The sequence below is a fragment of the Podarcis raffonei genome, chromosome 13, assembly GCF_027172205.1.
Source record: "Podarcis raffonei isolate rPodRaf1 chromosome 13, rPodRaf1.pri, whole genome shotgun sequence".
In the NCBI taxonomy this organism is placed as follows: domain Eukaryota; kingdom Metazoa; phylum Chordata; class Lepidosauria; order Squamata; family Lacertidae; genus Podarcis; species Podarcis raffonei.
The window spans coordinates 458,654-477,661 of record NC_070614.1 but is presented as its reverse complement, the minus strand read 5'-3'; the positions used below and the strand labels follow the sequence as shown (position 1 = coordinate 477,661).

General features: G+C 44.1%; 1 protein-coding gene across 3 annotated transcripts in view; it reads left to right on the top strand.

Annotated features, from left to right (window-relative positions):
* The first annotated feature begins 1,570 nt into the window (after window positions 1–1,570).
* LOC128400774 (beta-adrenergic receptor kinase 2) overlaps window positions 1,571–19,008 on the top strand; it is a 146,036-nt gene continuing 128,598 nt past the window's right edge. For 2 of the 3 annotated variants that reach the window (XM_053363252.1, XM_053363254.1), the window contains exon 1: window positions 1,571–1,801. In XM_053363252.1, coding sequence (XP_053219227.1) covers window positions 1,689–1,801 — 113 coding nt within the window. In that variant the 5' untranslated portion in view covers window positions 1,571–1,688. The remainder of the gene's footprint in view (window positions 1,802–19,008) is intronic. The other variant, XM_053363253.1, reaches the window with a different exon arrangement.

Genomic DNA, 19,008 nt, shown 5'->3' with positions numbered 1-19,008 from the left:
GCTGAATAAAGAGCATGAAATCACTTTGCGACTCTGAGTATATTTCATTTATAAAGCTTACCTGGCTGATCTGAGGTGCCCCTTTAGTTGAAACCCCTTTGCTCTATATATTCAAGGCTGCAGCTGTTATATACTGTTTTTAATAATAATTGCCTCCCACTGAGGCGTCCAGGCTCACAGGTCAGCAGGAGAGCAGCAGCTTTCCAGGCAGGTCGGAGCTTCAGTCTGCAGCACCTCCAGTTTAAAAGGAAGGTTAGGCCTCAGCTATGAGGAGACGCTTTTCTCTTCCCTGGTGGGCTAGGAGATGAAGCAGGGGCCCGACTGCTGGCCTAAAGCAGCTTCCTCTTATGCTCCTGGATGAAGCAGAACTTCTAATCGGAATCAGAAGCCCACGGTCCATATTGCGGATCAGCAAATCGCTTCGTGTGAGGAAGTGCAGCGCCTCGCAGGAGGCCGCTTGGAGGCAACCACGCGCGCTGCCTGCCAGCAGTCTGCCCCCTCCAGCGCCCCCGCGCCACTATTCCGCAGCGGCTCGGCTTCTTACTGCCGTCCGGAGCGGCGAGGAAATCGATCCAGCGCCGGAGTTTGGAAGGCGCCGCCGCCTCGTCCTTGCAGTCCTTCTCCTCCTCCTGGGCCGGGAGAGGAAGTTCAGCCTCGGCGGGCAGAAGCAGCAGAAGCCCGCAAAGGAGGAGCGGGGGGCGGCGCGCGAAGGCGGCGGCCGCGGCTGCAAGGAAGCTGCGTCGGGGCATTTGCGCCGGATTGCCCAGCGACCCTTTTTCGCCCCCCCCCCGGGCAATAGGAAAGGAGCCGCCTTGGGGGGCGGCACAGCTCTCTGCGCCCCCGGCGTGCATTGCCCTCTCCGGGCATAGGCTGCTTTTTCCTTCTTTGCAACGCCCCCCCCAGCCGCTCTCCCTCGCTGCCCCTGCCGAAAGAGGGGCGCTGAGGGCGGGGGGAGCAGCTCGGGGGGGGGGCTCGTCTGCGCTGCGCCCCCCCAAGCCTTTCCCATCTTTTGCTCCCTCGCGATGGGAAGGCGGCGGTGGCAGCAGCTGCTTCTTCTTTGAGTGTCTCGGCTTGGCGAGGAGGGGGGGTCCCCGGTAGCTTCCCGGGCCACGGGGGGGATGGCCCCCCAGGACTAGCAGAACTCCGAGCCCCCTCCCCACCCCAGATATATAGGGTGGGAACTGGCAAGGCTTCGGGGGACCTGGAGGAGGGGAAAGCGGGGCCCAAAGGGGTTTTTCGGAGGGGGGTTAGGCCGTAAATGGATGGGAGCTGTCTCTTCAGAGCAGGGGAATTTCGTGTGAGAGAGTTTAGGGGTTTCATTTAGAAGAGCCAAGGTGAGGGGGTAGTCTATATATAAAAGGAGGGACCGGGGGGGGAGTCTTGGTCATTTTGTGGGTGATAGGGGGACAGTGTTCATTTTAGCCCCTATTGGGAAATGGGGACATAAAGTGAGGGTATTGGGGGTCAATCATAGGATCCTGGGTTGGGGGGTGCCAGTTCGCAGGGGAGAAGGGCTTGCTTACATGGGGGGTCCTTTGTTTTTAGGGAGGAGGGGCTAGCCAGCTGAGAAGGGGGCCTCCTGGGGAGAGAAGGAGGGACACCCCACCCTCACCTGACAGGTGTTTTTTGCCAAGTGCGGGCCCTGGCCAGAGTCTCAGGCCAAAGGCCCAGGCCTGTGGGCAGCCAAGATGGCGGACCTGGAGGCCGTGTTGGCGGACGTCAGCTACCTCATGGCCATGGAGAAGAGCAAGAGTTCGCCTGCCGCTCGCGCCAGCAAGAAGATCACCCTCCCAGAGCCCAGGTGAGAGCGGCTGGCGGGAGGTGGGGGCCTAGCCCACCCCACAAGGTTGTTGTGGGGGTATCAAACGGGGAGGGGCACGGACCATTTACACCCATGTGGAACTCCTTGGAAAGAGAAAAGGTTGGGATAGAAATGAAGCAAATAAGTAATAAATGAAATAAAGTACTGGCTTGCAGTGTGCTCCTCCTCCCCGCCAGTACTTTATTTCATTTATTACTTATTTGCTTCATTTCTATCCCAACCTTTTCTCTTTCCAAGGAGTTCCACATGGGTGTAAATGGTCCGTGCCCCTCCCCGTTTGATACCCCCACAACAACCTTGTGGGGTGGGCTAGGCTGGCTGGTCTTTCCCAAGTGCTAATCCTTTTTTATCCTGACAGCAACCACCACAATCCTGAGAGGTAGGCTAGGCTGAAAGGCAGTGCCTGGCCCAAGATCACACCCAGAGAGCTTCGTGGCTGAGTGGAGGGATTTGGACTCAAACCACTGTGCCACGCAGGCTATCTCCACCACCCCCACCGCCAACACCTGCAGGCCAAAAGCACCTGTGATGGAACTCTGCCAAGGAGGATGAGCCAGGATTAGTACTGCCCATCATCCTTGTTATCATCAATATTATTACTGCATTTCTGTCCCACCTTTTCTCCAAGGAGCTCCAAGGTCCTTGTCAGACACTAACTCCTGCACCACCCTGGCTCCAATTATTAGTCTCCCCTTCCTATGAATATCTTCTAGAGCCTGCTTCTCCTATTCAGATACCCCTCTCCAATATCCCAGATACAATTCCTCCACCATGACGGCTGACTGAAGGGTCAGCCAGGATAGATCCCTCTTTGCTCTTTCCCAGCACCATACTTTTATAAACCCCTCACCCTTGTCTCCCCCAAATTGCCCCCCAAACCAGTACTCTGTGAGAGTTGGGGTACAGTGAATGTGAACCAAATGAAGGATTGCAATCCACCCCCCTTTTTCTTTTGCATGTGGTCCGCTTGGATTCCCTTCAGGAGGTGGAAGCCGCTTCAGGTCTTTGCATTCCCCTGACCCTGGCCTTTGACTGCTCTTAAGTTATGTTTGATTTATTTATTACATTTTATATCCTAACTTTCCCCCTGTGGAACTCAAGGTGGCATGCATGGTTCTCCCTTCCTCATTTCATTTAATCCCTACTACAACTCTGAAGTAGGTTAGGCTGAGAGGTAGTGACTGGCCAAAGGCCACCCAGTGAGCTTGGTGGCTGTGTGAGGATTCGAACCCTTGTCTCCCAAGGTCAGAGTCTAACACCTTTAAGCATTACATCACACTGGTGCTTAAATCACACAGTCACAAGACCATCCAAGAGCATAACCCAAGAGGGTCTGAGCATATCTGGTTTGACTGCACTGGCTACTACTGATTAGTTTGGGGACTGGCTTTTTTTTTTTTAATAAAATATTTATTGAAGTTTTACAAAATGAAAAAAAGAAAAGAAAAATACAAATAAAAAACAGTTCCATCTTTCCATTACATTCTTTCATTTACTTAATTCCCGGACCTCCTCTAACCTCCCTTTTTGTATTCCAGTTTAATTTGTCAGTTCAGGAAATCCTTCCCCTCTTTGCTTTTGACCTATAAAGCCTTAAGTGACTCAAGATCCTGCTACTTCAAGGACCGCCTTTACCCACATGAACCACCGTGGACTCTGCCCTTCCTTGTGGTCTTTGTGAGGGAGGCAGAGAGGATGTCAACATGAGAGTGGGCCTTTTCAGAGGGGGTTCCCTGTTGGCAGAATGCTCTCCCCAGGCAAGTACGATTTTAGGTGCCAGGCAAAACCACCCTTATTTAGGCTTCTGGTTTTTAATTGCAAGGGTAGTTAGTTATGCCAATGGCCTTTGCTTAGCCACTGAGGATGACCTTTAGGTGAAGTGGGGATGGTTTGTTCATTTTAAATTTATTGTCGGATTTTTGCTGCTCTTTTCATCTAATGCCTTTGTCATTTTATTTTTTCCTTCTTAAGTAGCTTTGAGGTACATGAGTCCAAAAATGTGACAAATAAATAGAATAAATAAAAAAGTTTATAATGACCCCCCTCCTCTACATAAAAGGATTCCCACCCCCACCCTGGCAAGTTGTTCCAATGATGCTTCTTTGGCTTCAGTTGTCCTTCATCCTACTACTCTTTTTACTATTATTTAAATTAAAATGACACTGTTATTAAGTGACCATAGTAAACCTCCACTTATGGTTGGTGGATGTTTTGTGTCCTTTGGTGGTGCCCACAACCAGACACCTGGGTCATATAAATAATCAAATTGATCCTTTCCATGTCAGACCCTTCCCCTGACCCCCTCAACTTAAAGTTTGACAAAGAAATTATGAAAATAGCTGGGCTTTTGCAAGGCTTTTCAGAGCTGCTGTCCCTGGTAGCAACTGTCTTTCTCCAGTGTCACCAAAGTCAGCGTAAACGTTGGCAAGCACCTCTGCTGCAGCGCTTTAGTGGGAATTCACATCTTGGTCTTCTTCCTCTACCTGCTACTCTTAGCTACCTTGGTACCATTCTCCTTGGCCTCCAGTTGTCTAAAATCTTGAGTGGCCAAGGTTTTCCCCCTGCCCCCCAAAGTCCCCTTAGAGATGGGACACCCAGACATCTTATTCTGTTTCATGGGAGCTGATGTGAATATACAAAGGTGCCATTGGCCCATTTATGCCCAGCTTTCTCTGCTCTGACCAGTGGCAGCTCTTAAAGGCTTCAGGACTTTCCCAGGTTTGTGCATCCCCCTTCCTTCCTCCTTTTAGCTGGAGATGTCAGGGCTTGAACCCAGAACCATTTACATGTAAACCTGATGCTCTATCACTGAGCTGTGTTGGTCCTTTTCGTTGGGCTGCTACTTCTTCCTGGAATGGTCCTCCCTGTGATTGGATGGGGAACCAAAAGCCTCCTCTCTGCTTCCAGGGATTTAAAAGCCTCCCTCCCTCCCTATTTTCATCCAGCTACTCTTATCCCTTTGGGGGATACTTCTGTCCCTGATTCCCCCGCCCCTCCCCTCCTGAGCTCATCAACCTTGTATCTAAGCTTCCTAGGGAACCAGTGTGGTGTAGTGGTTAAGAGCGGTAGACTTGTAATCTGGTGAACCGGGTTTGCGTCTCTGCTCCTCCACATGCAGCTGCTGGGTGACCTTGGGCTAGTCACATTTCTCAGAAGTCTCTCAGCCCCAATCACCTCACAGAGTGTTTGTTGTGGGGAGGAAGGGAAAGGAGAATGTTAGCTGCTTTGAGACTCCTTCAGGTTGTGATAAAGCGGGATATCAAATCCAAACTCTTCTTCTATTAGCACCTCTGTGTCTTCTGCTACAAATCACTATCCCAGCCATGTGGGATGTTCTACACCCTCATTTGACTCCATGTCAAAGGACAGGTACAACAAACACTTTCCTGATTGCTGTTTGTAAAAAGTACAGGCAAAAAGGGGAGTGGGAGTGGTAATTGGGAGTTTCGTATATGCCCACATCAGACCACCTAGCTTAGTATTGTCTGCACTGACTGGCAGCAGTTTTCCAGGGTTCCAGGCAGCTGTCAGGGATTGAACTTGGGGCCTTTTTTTATACAAAGCAGAAACTGCCCTTGCCCATGGACTTGTGTTGGAAGGCTTCAAATTACCCGAGACATGGACTTCAGAATTTGGGAATCCTTTTTTTTTAATAAATATTTATTAGTTTTTCACAGATTATAAAGACACAAATCACAACAAAAAACATAAACACACACAAAACACAAAAAACACCACATGTATAATTTCAAACCCTTTTTTTCATAAAAGATTTTCCCGACCTCCTCATTCCTCCCCTTACTGCATTCCAATCCCTAATTAATTATGATCAACAAATCCTTCCCTATTTTCTAATAAATAAATTTTAACCTTTCTTTTCATATTACATAATGGTTACAGCATTCAACCTCATATTTTCCAAATCCACAACGTCTCAGCATTCCACAATTTTACAATGTTTCTTAAGATAGTCTTTAAATTTCTTCCATTCTTCTTCCGCTGTCTCTTTTCCCTGGTCTCGGATTCTGCCGGTCATCTCTGCCAGTCTCATATAGTCTATAACTTTCATCTGCCATTCTTCCACGGTGGGTAGTTCTTCTGTCTTCCAATACTTCGCGATCAGTATTCTTGCTGCTGTTGTAGCATACATAAAGAATGTCTTGTCCTTCTTTGGCACCAACTGGCCGACCATCCCCAACAGAAAGGCCTCTGGTTTCTTCGGAAAGGTATATTTAAATACCTTTTTTATTTCATTATAAATCTTCTCCCAGAAAGCCTTAATCTTTGGGCACGTCCACCAGAGGTGAAAGAATGTACCTTCATTCTCTTTACATTTCCAACACTTATTGTCTGACAAGTGGTAAATCTTAGCAAGTTTGACTGGGGTCATGTACCACCTGTAAATCATTTTCATAATATTTTGTTTTAAGGCGTTGCACGCCGTGAACTTTATACCGGTGGTCCACAACCGTTCCCAGTCTTCAAACATAATGTTATGACCAATGTCTTGTGCCCACTTAATCATAGCTGATTTAACTGTTTCATCCTGTGTATTCCATTTCAGCAGCAAGTTATACATTTTTGACAAATTCTTAGTTTTGGACTCTTAACAATTCTGTCTCAAGTTTTGATTTTTCCACCTGGAAGCCATTTTTCCTGTCTGACTTAAAGACCTCCATTATTTGATAATAATGAAGCCAGTCCCGCACTTTATCTTTTAATTTCTCATAACTCTGCAATTTCCATTTATCCCCCTCCTGTTCCACAATTTCCCAATATTTCGGCCATTTCAGCCCCATATTAAGTTTTTTCACAGCCTTTGCCTCCATTGGCGATAACCACCTAGGAGTTTTATTTTCCAACAAATCCTTATATTTTGTCCAGACGTTATATAAAGCTTTCCTGACAATATGGTTTTTAAAAGCTTTGTGGGCTTTAACCTTGTCGTACCACAAATATGCATGCCACCCAAAAATGTTATTAAACCCTTCTAAATCCAAAATATCTGTGTTCTCAAGTAGTAGCCATTCCTTCAACCAGCAGAAAGCTGCTGATTCATAATAAAGTTTTAAGTCTGGCAGGGCAAATCCCCCCCTTTCTTTTGCATCAGTTAATATCTTAAATTTTATTCTGGGCTTTTTGCCCTGCCAGACAAATTTAGAAATATCTCTTTGCCACTTCTTGAAACAATCCATCTTATCCACAATCTGCAAAGTTTGGAACAAAAATAACATTCTAGGCAATACATTCATTTTTATAACTGCAATTCGACCCAACAAGGAAAGCTTCAGTTTTGTCCAAATTTCCAAGTCTTTTTTCACTTCTATCCAGCATTTTTCATAATTATCTTTAAACAAATTCAAATTTTTAGTTGTCATATTTATCCCCAGATATTTCACTTTCTTAGCCACCGTTAAACCTGTCTCATTCTGAAACCTATCCCTTTCCATAGGTGTTAAGTTTTTCTCCAAAACCTTAGTTTTAGTTTTATTCAATTTAAATCCTGCTACTTGACCAAACTCTTGAATTAGTTCTAAAACCCTTTTTGTACTAGATTCTGGCTCTTGTAAAGTAAGTACTAAGTCATCTGCAAATGCTCTCAGTTTATATTGTTTAACTCCGACCTGAATCCCCCTAACCAACTGATCACTTCTAATCCTATTTAGCAAAACCTCCAGGACCGATATAAAAAGTAATGGAGAGATTGGGCACCCCAGAATTTGGGAATCCTAAAAGGACGTGGACTGTGAGATTGAAATGTTTCTGATCAAATGAGGAAGTGTGTTGTGAGGGCAAACATTCTTTCCCAGGAAGAGACCATATTTCTCCAGTTATCTTTAGACAGGGTGCTGAACCAGCAATAATACTAGCTTCCTGCAGCTCCGTATCTCCATGTGCTTGACTTCCATGGAGCCCTTCGTGGTCAAAGTTCCTGTTTTCTACCTTGTTTTTTGGCCTTGTTCGTACAAGTCTGGGTTGCCTTGTAAGGGGGAAAGAGCTCATCCTTTTTGGGATAAATGTAGATGCATTTCTCTCTTGAAAGGTAAAGGGACCCCTGACCATTAGGTCCAGCCGTGGCCGACTCGGGTTACGGCGCTCATCTCGCTTTATTGGCCGAGGGAGCTGGCGTACAGCTTCCGGGTCATGTGGCCAGCATGACTAAGCTGCTTCTGGCGAACCAGAGCAGCGCATTGAAACGCCGTTTACCTTCCCGCCGGAGCGGTACCTATTTATCTACTTGCACTTTGATGTGCTTTCGAACTGCTTGGTTGGCAAGAGCAGGGACCGAGCAACGGGAGCTCAACCCGTTGCGGGGATTCGAACCACTAACCTTCTGATTGGCAAGTCCTAGGCTCTGTGGTTTAACCCACAGCGCCACCTGCATCCCATTTGTCTCTTAGAGGACACGTAAATGTTCCCTCCCTGAACTGATGGTGAATGATGTTCCTGCTCCTGTTTTTTAGGCTAGCCAGGAGATCAAGAACTGGAGTATAGCTAGAGGGAGGAAATCTCTCCCCGCCCCTTTAAGGTGGGCAGTGTTGGGGTCATTTCACATAGTTTTAAGTGCACCATCTGTGTGTGTACATTTGAGTGCACCCTCTCCTGTGTAGGACAGGCAATTACCAGGCTGGCTTGTTAAATCTCAATGAGTCATCACCATTATCCCTTGCTGGGTTTCCTTTTGACCACTTACTTGACAGGTATTTCTCTATTTCTAGACCAGGGGTCAGCAAGCGTTTTCAGCAGGAGGCTGGTCCATTGTCCCTCAGACCTTGTGGGGGGCTGGACTATATTTTTTCTTTTTTTTGGGGGGGGGAATGAACAAATTCCTATGCCCCACAAATAACTCAGAGATGCATTTTAAATAAAAGCACACATTCTACTCATGTAAAACATGCTGATTCCTGGACCATCCACAGGCCAGATTTAGAAGGCGATTTGGCCGGATCTGGCCCCTGGGCCTTAGTTTGCCTACCCATGTACTAGACAGGCAGGGCTGAGTCTTACGCATGCACTGAATGTCAATGCTTCTGGCCTAGGTGGTTGTGGAGGGATGCGGTGCTTGTCTGCTGAGAAAGAGAGAGAGATGACTGTGCTGATGCAATCCTAGACTGATACCCAGACAAGAAAGAAACACCCCCATGTGATACTTGCTGTTGAAAGGGATGGAACAACTGCAGTGTGATTTAGATCAAGTGCTGAGCAGTACTGGAAGTTTTTCCTTTTCTTTCAGGAGAACATTTTTTTTCTTTTTTTAGAAAGAGTATGAGGCAAGGAGAAAAAGGTCTACTCTCCTGTCCTTCAAAGTTAGGGTTGGTTCCCAAGTGTAGCATATAGGTTTTTTTAAATCCTGACATTGGTGTTTTCTGCAAAAGAATCTAGTGAAGAAGCAACATTAAGATGATGTTGGTGCAAACAAATGGATTGGCCTTGTAGGTGCTCTTGTCAGCTCCAGTCTGGTTGGCTGGCCTGGCAGGGAACAGGGCAAGGAGAGAGCAGTTTTAAGTGTGTGTGTATTTATGTTTGTGAGCCAGGTAGCTCCCTGCTCAATAGGAAATATTCCTGAGAGGTAATTGCTGAGTGATTAGGGGCAGGCACACCTGCAGTGATCCCCTCCTGCCCTCAAATCACGTAGATCAGGATGTGTTTAAATCAGATTCTTTAGCTTAAACATAGATTTCAAAGCAATGAAGTCTATTTGGTTTTTATGTATGTTAGCTCCACTGCTTGTAGGATCAAAGAGGTGAGAGCAGGCTTTCCTAATTAGATTACAGGTAACAATCTTTGTCCTAGGAAATGGCTGAGACCTTAGGTGTCCTGAATCCTTCAGAGACAACACAACAAATGGCAAATGGCAACAGGATGATGAGAACCCCAAGTGTTTCCTTCCATGTCTCACCTGATGTTTAATATGCTGGCAGTGAGCTTTTGAGTCATACAGATCTCTTGAAACCAAGGAAAACAGAAATTTCCAGATGTGCACTCCCAGGACAGTTGCCTGGATGTTCACTCCTGCACAAACCTGAGAAAAATGAATGGCTCAAATGGCAGAGCTCATGCTTTGCATGTCCCAGGTTCAATCCCTGGCAACATCTCCAGGTAAGGTTGAGAAAATATCCTTGCCTGAAACCCTCGAGAGCTGCTGCTGGCCAGTGAAGGTAATACTGAGCCAGCTGCTTTAATGGTCTGACTTGGGATTGGTGAGGCAGATTCTGATGGGATCAGAAGTTGTACTCACTTCAGTGGGACTTGTGCAAGGAGCTGGGGGGGGGGTTCTTTTGCCTCCTAACTTTTGCTGTCCAGCAGCCAACCTCTGTCCCACCAGCTCCGCTGGCCCTCTGCCTCGTCCTGGAACTGCCATTGACTTTGTGTGTCTCAGTGCCTGTTAGCTGTGGAGTTGGCCATCTTTCCTCATGATCAGTCTTCATGTGCACATGTAGGGAATTTTCTTGAAATGCTGGCAGCCATGAAGGCAGCCTGTGCATGAGGGAGGTGACATGGTCCTCATACTGAGCTACTTCAGTAGTAAATTTAAACATTTTGTAATTGGCCACTCACCCTGGGCTTAGTAACAGTTCCCAGCAACTTAATTCAATCTGCCATTTATCCATCTTGTCTCACACAGGGTTCATTGGTAGGTTTTGCTTCACTTGTGTCCTTCTGGAAGAATTTAGTTAGATGGGAGGGCCTGCAGCTCAGGACTAGAGTGCCTAAGGTTGCAAGTCTCAGCCTGGCCCTGTGCTGGGATGTTTCTGCTAGCCAGGATTGTCTGCAGTGAGCTAGATGTCAGACATGGAGTAAACAAGATGGAGGAGGGCCCACAGCCCAGTGTTAAAGCATCCCACTTGCATGCAAAGTTCAATTAAGCGGGGGAAAGGAGCAGGGCACAGGCGATTGAAAAAGGAGCTGAATTTTTCCTATAGGTTGTAACAATTGTAATTGATAATTGCATTTGAGTAAGATGGCAACCAAGGAGCAGACAACACCAATGATGACTAGGAGGGCCTCGGTTCAAGAGTCCCACTCTGAATTATTTGATATGATTTCTGAGATGAAATCAGATTTGGCCAAGGAGATAACACAGCACTCAGACAAATTAGCAGATAACTTACTAGCCCGAATTGATAAAAATATGGAAATGGTGACACAATTGTCAAGTACAGCAGTACCTCGGGTTAAGAACTTAATTCGTTCTGGAGGTCTGTTCTTAACCTGAAATTGTTCTTAACCCGAGGTACCACTTTAGCTAATGGGGCCTACCGCTGCCACTGCGCCACCGCTGCACGATTTCTGTTCTCATCCTGAAGCAAAGTTCTTGACCTGAGGTACTATTTTTGGGTTAGCGGAGTCTGTAACCTGAAGTGTCTGTAACCCGAGGTACCACTGTAAGATTGACTCACTGACTAAGAAAACAGAAGCGTTTGATGTCTCTCTGAAAGGCCTGGAGGAAAAATCAGGGAAACTGGAGACTGAAACCAAAGATTTAAAAAACTTTCAGGAACCGCCAAAGGAGGATGTGTCCTGGCAGACAGGAATCATTTGCGGATTCTCTAGCGGTCCTTGAAATGAAGCAGAATAGACGGAGAGAATGATGGGTGTCCCTGAGGAGGGTGAAAATGACCTGAAATAATTCCTTGCATTGCTCCTTTAAGAAGGCCTTCTTGTCTCTCCTTGCAGTTTTTTGGAAATCTGCATTCAATTTCCTGTATCTTTCACTATCTCCCTCGCATTTTGCTTGCCTTCTCCCCCCACTATTTGTAAGGCCTCGTCGGACAGCCACTTTGCTTTCTTGTATTTCCTTTTCATTGGGATGGTTTTTGTTGCTGCCTCCTGTATAATGTTGCGAGCCTCCATCCATAGTTCTTCAGGCACTCTGTCCACCAAATCTAAATCCTTAAACCTGTTCCTCACTTCCACTGTGTATTCATAAGGGATTTGATTTATATCGTATCTTACCGGCCCAGTGGTTTTTCCTACTTTCTTCAGTTTAAGCTTGAATTTTGCTAGAAAAAGCTGATGATCTGAGCCACAGTCAGCTCCAGGTCTTGTTTTTGCTGACTGTATAGAGCTTCTCCATCTTTGGCTGCAGAGAATATAATCAATCTGAATTTGATGCTGCCCATCTGGTGATGTCCACGTGTAGAGTCGTCTCTTGTGTTGTTGGAAAAGAGTGTTTGTGATGACCAGCTTGTTCTCTTGACAGAACTCTATTAGCCTTTGCCCTGCTTCGTTTTGATCTCCAAGGCCAAACTTGCCAGTTGTTCCTTTTATCTCTTGATTCCCTACTTTAGAAAAAGAAGAAGAGTTTGGATTTGATATCCCGCTTTATCACTACCCGAAGGAGTCTCAAAGCGGCTAACATTCTCCTTTCCCTTCCTCCCCCACAACAAACACTCTGTGAGGTGAGTGGGGCTGAGAGATTTGAAAGAAGTGTGACTGGCCCAAGGTCACCCAGCAGCTGCATGTGGAGGAGCGGGGAATTGAACCCGGTTCCCCAGATTACAAGTCTACCGCTCTAAACCACTACACCACACTGGCATTCCAATCCCTTATAAGGAGAATAACATCCTTCTTTGGTGTCATTACTATAAGGTGTTGTAAGTCTTCATAGAATTGGTCAATTTCAGTTTCTTCAGCACCAGTGGTTGGTGCATAAACTTGGATTACTGTGATTTTAAAAGGTCTGCCTTGATACTGGTGATTAAAATGAACGTATTGCCAAAAATGTTATTTCTATTTCAGTCAGTCCCAGTGATAAGCAATATGAGATGCTTCAAAGAATGGCAGAAAGATATCGCGAGATTTTTCTGGAAATGGAGGATACTGAGAATAAAATATAAACTCCTTATGGATGTTGAAGAAAGAGGAGATTTCTCCCTACCAGATTTAAAGTTATATTATGAAGTATCTTGTATCTGTTGGATTCGGGATTAAATTAGAAAACACGGACCTTTTAGATTTGGAAGGGCATGACAATAGATTTGGTTGGCATGTGTATTTTTATGGTATAATAAAGCCAAAGTCCACAAAGGATTCCAGAACTACATAATAAGAAATGCAATTTTAAAAGTATGGGAGAGATACAAGGATATACTAGAACAAAAGACACCATGGTGGATGTCACTGACAGAAGTAATATCAGTAATATCAGTAAAAAAAGTGAACATGAGCTGTTAACAGAAGTGGATAATCAATTAAAGTTGAAAGATTTTGAGGAAATCAGCGAGAAAGTAATAGATTGGTTACAATACTTTCAACTAAATGAAACCTTTAAAAATGATAAAAAGAAAGGATTTAGTTACACTATATCAAGATTTCAAAGAGAAATAGTGGAGGATAATATAAAATTATTGTCAAAAATTCCTATTGCTGTTGGAATGGGAAACAAAAGACAAAGAGGTTAAGTGTGTAATGATAAAGTGGGCAAAGGATCTGGGACATAACATACAAATGAATGACTGGGGAAAACTTTGGAAGGCGGATCTCAAATTTACTGCATGTACCACACTGAAAGAGAACTATATGAAAATGATGTATCGGTGGTACTGTATATAACACTGGTAAAACTTGCTAAATAAATGCTGGAAATGCAGAGAAAAAGAGGGTACATTTTATCATATGTGGTGGAAATGCAAGGTTATTAAAAGCTTCTGGGAAATGATATATAATGAATTGAAAAAAATGTTTAACCTTTGCAAAGAAACCAGAAGTGTGTAATAGGAACAGTAATTCCCAAGGAACTGAAGAAATTACTTATGTACGCCACAACAGCAGCCTGGCTCCTGTTAGCCCAAAGATGGAAAGAATAACAGTTGCCAACAATAGAAGAATGGCATAAAAAACTTATGGACTATGCAGAAATGGCAAAACTGACGGCAAAATTCATAGACTCTGACAATGAGAAGTTTAAAAAAGAATGGGGGAAATTTATTGTGTACATGCAGAAATACTGTAAACAAGTTGGTACATTGGCAAGTTTAGATTAAGCACTTGTAACTCGTAAATAATTAGATAATGTAAAGGTGTAACAAGTGGATAAAAATGATAACAAAATGCAGAGAATGATGTAAGATGTAAAGAACCAGTGGAAGGGGGTGGAAGGAAGTCTTGAGGTTTAAAGAACCTCAAAAGAAGGTTTGTAAAATAGTAGAATTTTTTATTAGAAGTATAAATGTTAATGGTGGTTTGATTTTTGTATCCTTATTTTATTGATTATTATTTTTGAAAAAAATAATAAATTATTTACAAAAGAAAGAAAGAAAGAAAAAGGTGCCTCCTTTGAAGAGTCACTGCCCATCAGTATTAAGCCATAGGGACAAGTGTTTTGTCTTGGTTTCAGGTCTGAGCCTAACCATTTTTCAATAATCCTTAGTACAAATAAAATAGTTTTTAAAGCAGAGAATCATTTCCTGTTTTAGACAGCTGGATGGCTCCATTAAAAAGTTTGTCTCCCCCGTTCCAAGTTGTTGCTGGTATATTTGTCCCCCTAACTCTGAGCAGGACAGGATGGTGCACATTTGACTATCCTGTGTTGTGTTTCCAGGGTGAAAGCATGTGACTTTTGTAGGTCTGTCCAGGGGGGATCACAGCTGAATCCAGATTAGCCCTCAAGTGTAGCCTATGGTAGCTGTTTGGTTGAAGGAAACTGATCTCTGTACAACATGATGTTGGGTTGGGTTGTTCCTTTAAACCAAGAGGTGGCAAATTGTGTAGCTGTTTATCTGGAGCAGGTGACTAGCGACTGTGCTTTGTTCCAGTTACATTATCACTTGAAAGAAATACACCAAGTGCAGTTTGGTTGCTCCTTCATGGTTTGTCAGCTGTCTAAAGCTACAGCACCTGCCTTCCATAGGAAAGTTGGGTCCTAAAGGAAGGAAAGGACTTGATGGAATGGAAATTTTGAAGCTCCTTTCTTGTTTTATTGTGGCATAACTGAACTGTTGGCTCAACTGACCCCTACACACACAAATCTTTTTTGTGCTGTGGCCTTTGTAGCATGAAAGGCAAACATGAGTAGTTTATTGGCCGTGCTTAGGGGAGTTGCAGAAGGTTGATTTCAAGGCTATTTACTAATGTATCATCAAACCTTTTATTGGCATCACATACAAACATCCATAGCAAATCAATACAGGATTACCACCTTCCCAGTGACACAAAACATTTGTCAAATGAAAGAGGCAAAGCAGTCTAACATTACATCTCTAGGTCTCCAGGGAGATCAGACGTCTGCAATGTGTTTCAATGACAAAAAAACAGATAAAGATATTTAGCCACTAACTTGGTGAGCTCCTGATTATTCCCCAATAATAGAAAATATATGACCTCTGACTCTGGTTTCCATTTGGGGATGCAGAGTTATTCTAGGAACTGCTGGTGGAGATCCACATATAGTTTACATTTAAGAACCATATGTGTAAGAGTTTCCACCTGATGGACTTCACATGGGCAAATTCTTTCTCCTTCCACCATTCCCGAGAAGCTTCCCCATAGGAGGTTTGAAGGATTTGAATTAAACCTGGCCAGCGAAAATGCCCTTCTTTCTTGAGGATTAAGCAAAAATGCAAGATAATTGTGGTTAATTTCATGTGCCCAAGAAAGTTGAAAGTTAAGAGGGGAACATGTTTTCGCTGCTGTTGCTGCTGCTGCTAGTTTCTGGCGTTCAATGTCCTACAACCTAGTTTTTAGTATAGCCTTGGCAGATGGTGGGGACATCGATTGCAAAAATTCCACTGACAGCCCAAGTTGCTGTACCGTTAGATTAAACCGTTGTAGCCCTGGGAAAAGAAAGGGATCTAGCAAAACTTCACTAAGGAGAGGATCTTTTTTAAAAAAAACATCCAATTAATATATCTAATCATAATACTCCAATTAAAGTAAAAAACTAAAATAAAAAAGACCAAATTATAGTCCAAATTATAATTATTAATTTTTCAGAGCTCCCCACGGTCTGGATCTCTGAAGCATATCTCCACATCTCAGTCCTGCCTCTCCTCGTTGTTTCCATATTTTCCACATCTCGATTTTGACGCTTTATAATTCTCCGTCCCTGAGTCCACGATTCTCAATCATGTCAAACTTCATATACTTTTATCCGTCAAATACAGCTTTATTAGTATATATTTTTCCAACTGTCTTTTTATCAGCGCAGCTTCCTCTGACTCCATTCCAATCCGGGATGTTGTCAAACTCTTATCTGAAGTTTAATGGCGCAGCAACTCCCAATCATTAATTGTCCAAACCTTCCTTTTGAGCTTTATTGAACCAGTACCTTCCAAGTTAAATTGTTAGGCAAAACTGTTTGCAATATTACAAAGTAGATAAACTGTATTTCACAAATATCAGTCATTTGGCGATCGATCAGCCTTTGGAAACCGTGCTCTCCCCCCTCCGGGCCCTAGAGGGAGGGCTGCTAGACACCACTTAGCCTTCTCTCTTGCTCATAATGAATATAAAAAAATCTTCAAACAGCTGCACTGTATATTGTTCCAAGTTGTTCTCTCAAATCATTGCAAAATCAGCCAGCACATAACTCCTGCTTCCCTTGAAGAAAGGGAGGAATAAATTTTTATATGCTGCTTTTTATATGACGATATTAGCGGCATCTTGCCTCCTCTTCCATCTTTATCATCTTTATCAAGTCTTTCCATCTTTATCAAGTCTTTCAAGTCTTAAGTAAAGCTGCTCAATTAAATGCCTAATTATAAATAGAAGTCCATCTGTACTCTTTTTTTTTTAAGTTCTTAATGAGGCTTGGCATTGAAAACCAATTGTAGATGTTAAGTGGGGGGAGGGGCATACCAAACACCTCTGTTATCCAAACTCCATGATGAGAATCTTTTTGAAGTCTGAGCTTAAACCCCCAGGGACTGTACACTTCTGCAGGTTTTTTCTTAAGCTTCTTCGATCCAGTCCCATGTCTGTTTTTTGTCCAAATCTGTTCATTTTTTCAAACAGATGTTCCCAGCTATGAGAATGGCATTGGAGAGTGCCGGCCGTACCGTGCTCTGCGACCCAGTGTCCTGCCGCTTGCACCTTGATGCAAGTCAGCATTCTCGGACAATCTGCAGGTCTACGAGACAGTCCTCCCCCAACCTGGGGAGTCTGCCAGGGCTAATTACCCCCATATCAGCCTTGAATTACCGGCACAGCTGGGGTCCGGCTGTATGGGAGTCAGCCATTTCCCACCGCCCGGAAACAGAAGCTCCAAGGAGAGGATCTTTATCTGTTGTGAGGCAGATGTTTAACCAGCATGTAAGAAATCTCGCCCAGGCTATGGTTGACCTCTCTCTAGACACAAGGCTACAACGTGGGACAGCAAAAATCTTAAAAAGGAAAGCTGCCTTTACTCGTTCTACCAGCTGGGTAAACCCTGGCAGCCAGACTGGAATTCCATAGAGCAATTGAGCTATAACTTTGACGTTGAAGACCTTGAGGGCAGAGGGGATATGTGAATTACCTCTTGTTAATAAAGAAACACATTATGGCATGCATAGACATCTTACTGGCATTCACCGCCGTTGCACCGTGCGAGGACCATAGAAGCCTACGATGGAATGTGATTCCCAGGTAGTTGAATTTGAATACCTACTGGATGGGTTTTCCACCAAATACCTAGCTATAGCTTTTGCGTGAATTCCGAAAAACCATTATTTTGCTTTTATCAAAGTTCATGCACAATTTCATTCTGGACAGATAGTCAATTCAGGAATTTAACAAACGTTTTAGGCCAATTCTTGTCCGTGAAAGCAAAATCATATCATCTGCATATAGAAGGATGGGAATGCTTGATGCGTTGAGTTTTGGGCTGTGGGCATCCATCTGTTTTAGTAAAGAAGTGAGGTCGTTAAGAGAATATTAAAAATAGAGGGAGCAAGTACACAGCCCTGCTTTACTCCTCTGTTTATAATGACAGGATCTGTCATTACATTCGTTGGTGTTGTTCTTATGCAACAGGTGTTCTTTGTGTAAAGCTTTTTAATCAAGTAAAGTAATCTAGGTTCTAGGCCCATTGTCTCCAATTTGGACCATAACAGCCCCCTGTCAACAGTGTCAAAAGCAGCCTTGATATCAAGGAAGGCCACATAAAGACATTCTTTATGAAGCCACGTGTACTTAGCAGCTAAATGAGTTAACACCAAACAGTTGCGTAAAGTAGATTTCCCTGGCCTGAACCCTGCCTGCTCTGGACCTATGATGTTATTCTCATCAAGCCAAGTAGTTAGTTTATTTAACAGATGTTTAGCATACAATTTCCCGATGTTTGACAGTAGACTAATTGGCCGATAATTTAATGACAGCTTTTTGTCACTCTTTTTAAAGATTGGGATAATAATAGATTGCTGCCATGAGTTAGGTATGATACCAGATCTATCTATCATAGTTCCGCTAGTATCAGAGCCCACCACTCTGGCTTGGCATTGATCAGTTCAGATGGAATAGCATCAGGGCCAGCAGCCTTTCCTGCTTTCATCTGGTCAGTTAAAGTTATAACTTCAGTGATGGAGACAGGGGGCCACTCATCCGCGGAAGTAAAAGTGGTACGGTCATGACTATCTGGTAGAATACAGTCATCAAAGAAAACCGCCTTAAAATGCTCTACCCATGACAAAGATGGAATCAATGTCAGCGAATCATCCTGTGTCTGTGGGGAGACTGCTACAGCCTTCCAAAATTTCTTATGATCTTTCATTAGGATGGCTGAGAGTAGCGTATCCCACCATGCCTGATTATATCTTATCCGGCTGAGCTGGATAGTTTCCCTAAGTTGCTGAGATCTGGAGAAGTAAATGTCGGGCAATGGAGAGCTGCCCGTCTCTCTGAACTCCCTATAGATTCTCCTAACCTCAGTTTTAATTGCTACAGTTTGTCAGTCCAATCGCGAATCCCCCTCTTAGGTGGCCTGTGCGAGTGTAAATGGGACAGTTCAGTTGTTAAAGTGTCAATAAGTTCTTCAAACCGAGAGACTCCAACAACATGGAAAGTTCACTTTTCCTTGTGTGCTGGAGACTCGGTTCCTGGGGGGATGGATTAATTAACTCTTCTGACTTCCTCAATGGAAAGACAAGTTTGCAAAGTAGAGGGAGATGGTCATTGAGCATAGGATCACCTATGTAGAACTCAGCAACATAGGGCATCAAATTAGTGGGTATCAGAATATAGTCCACCACACTGTTTCCCTGCAGGGA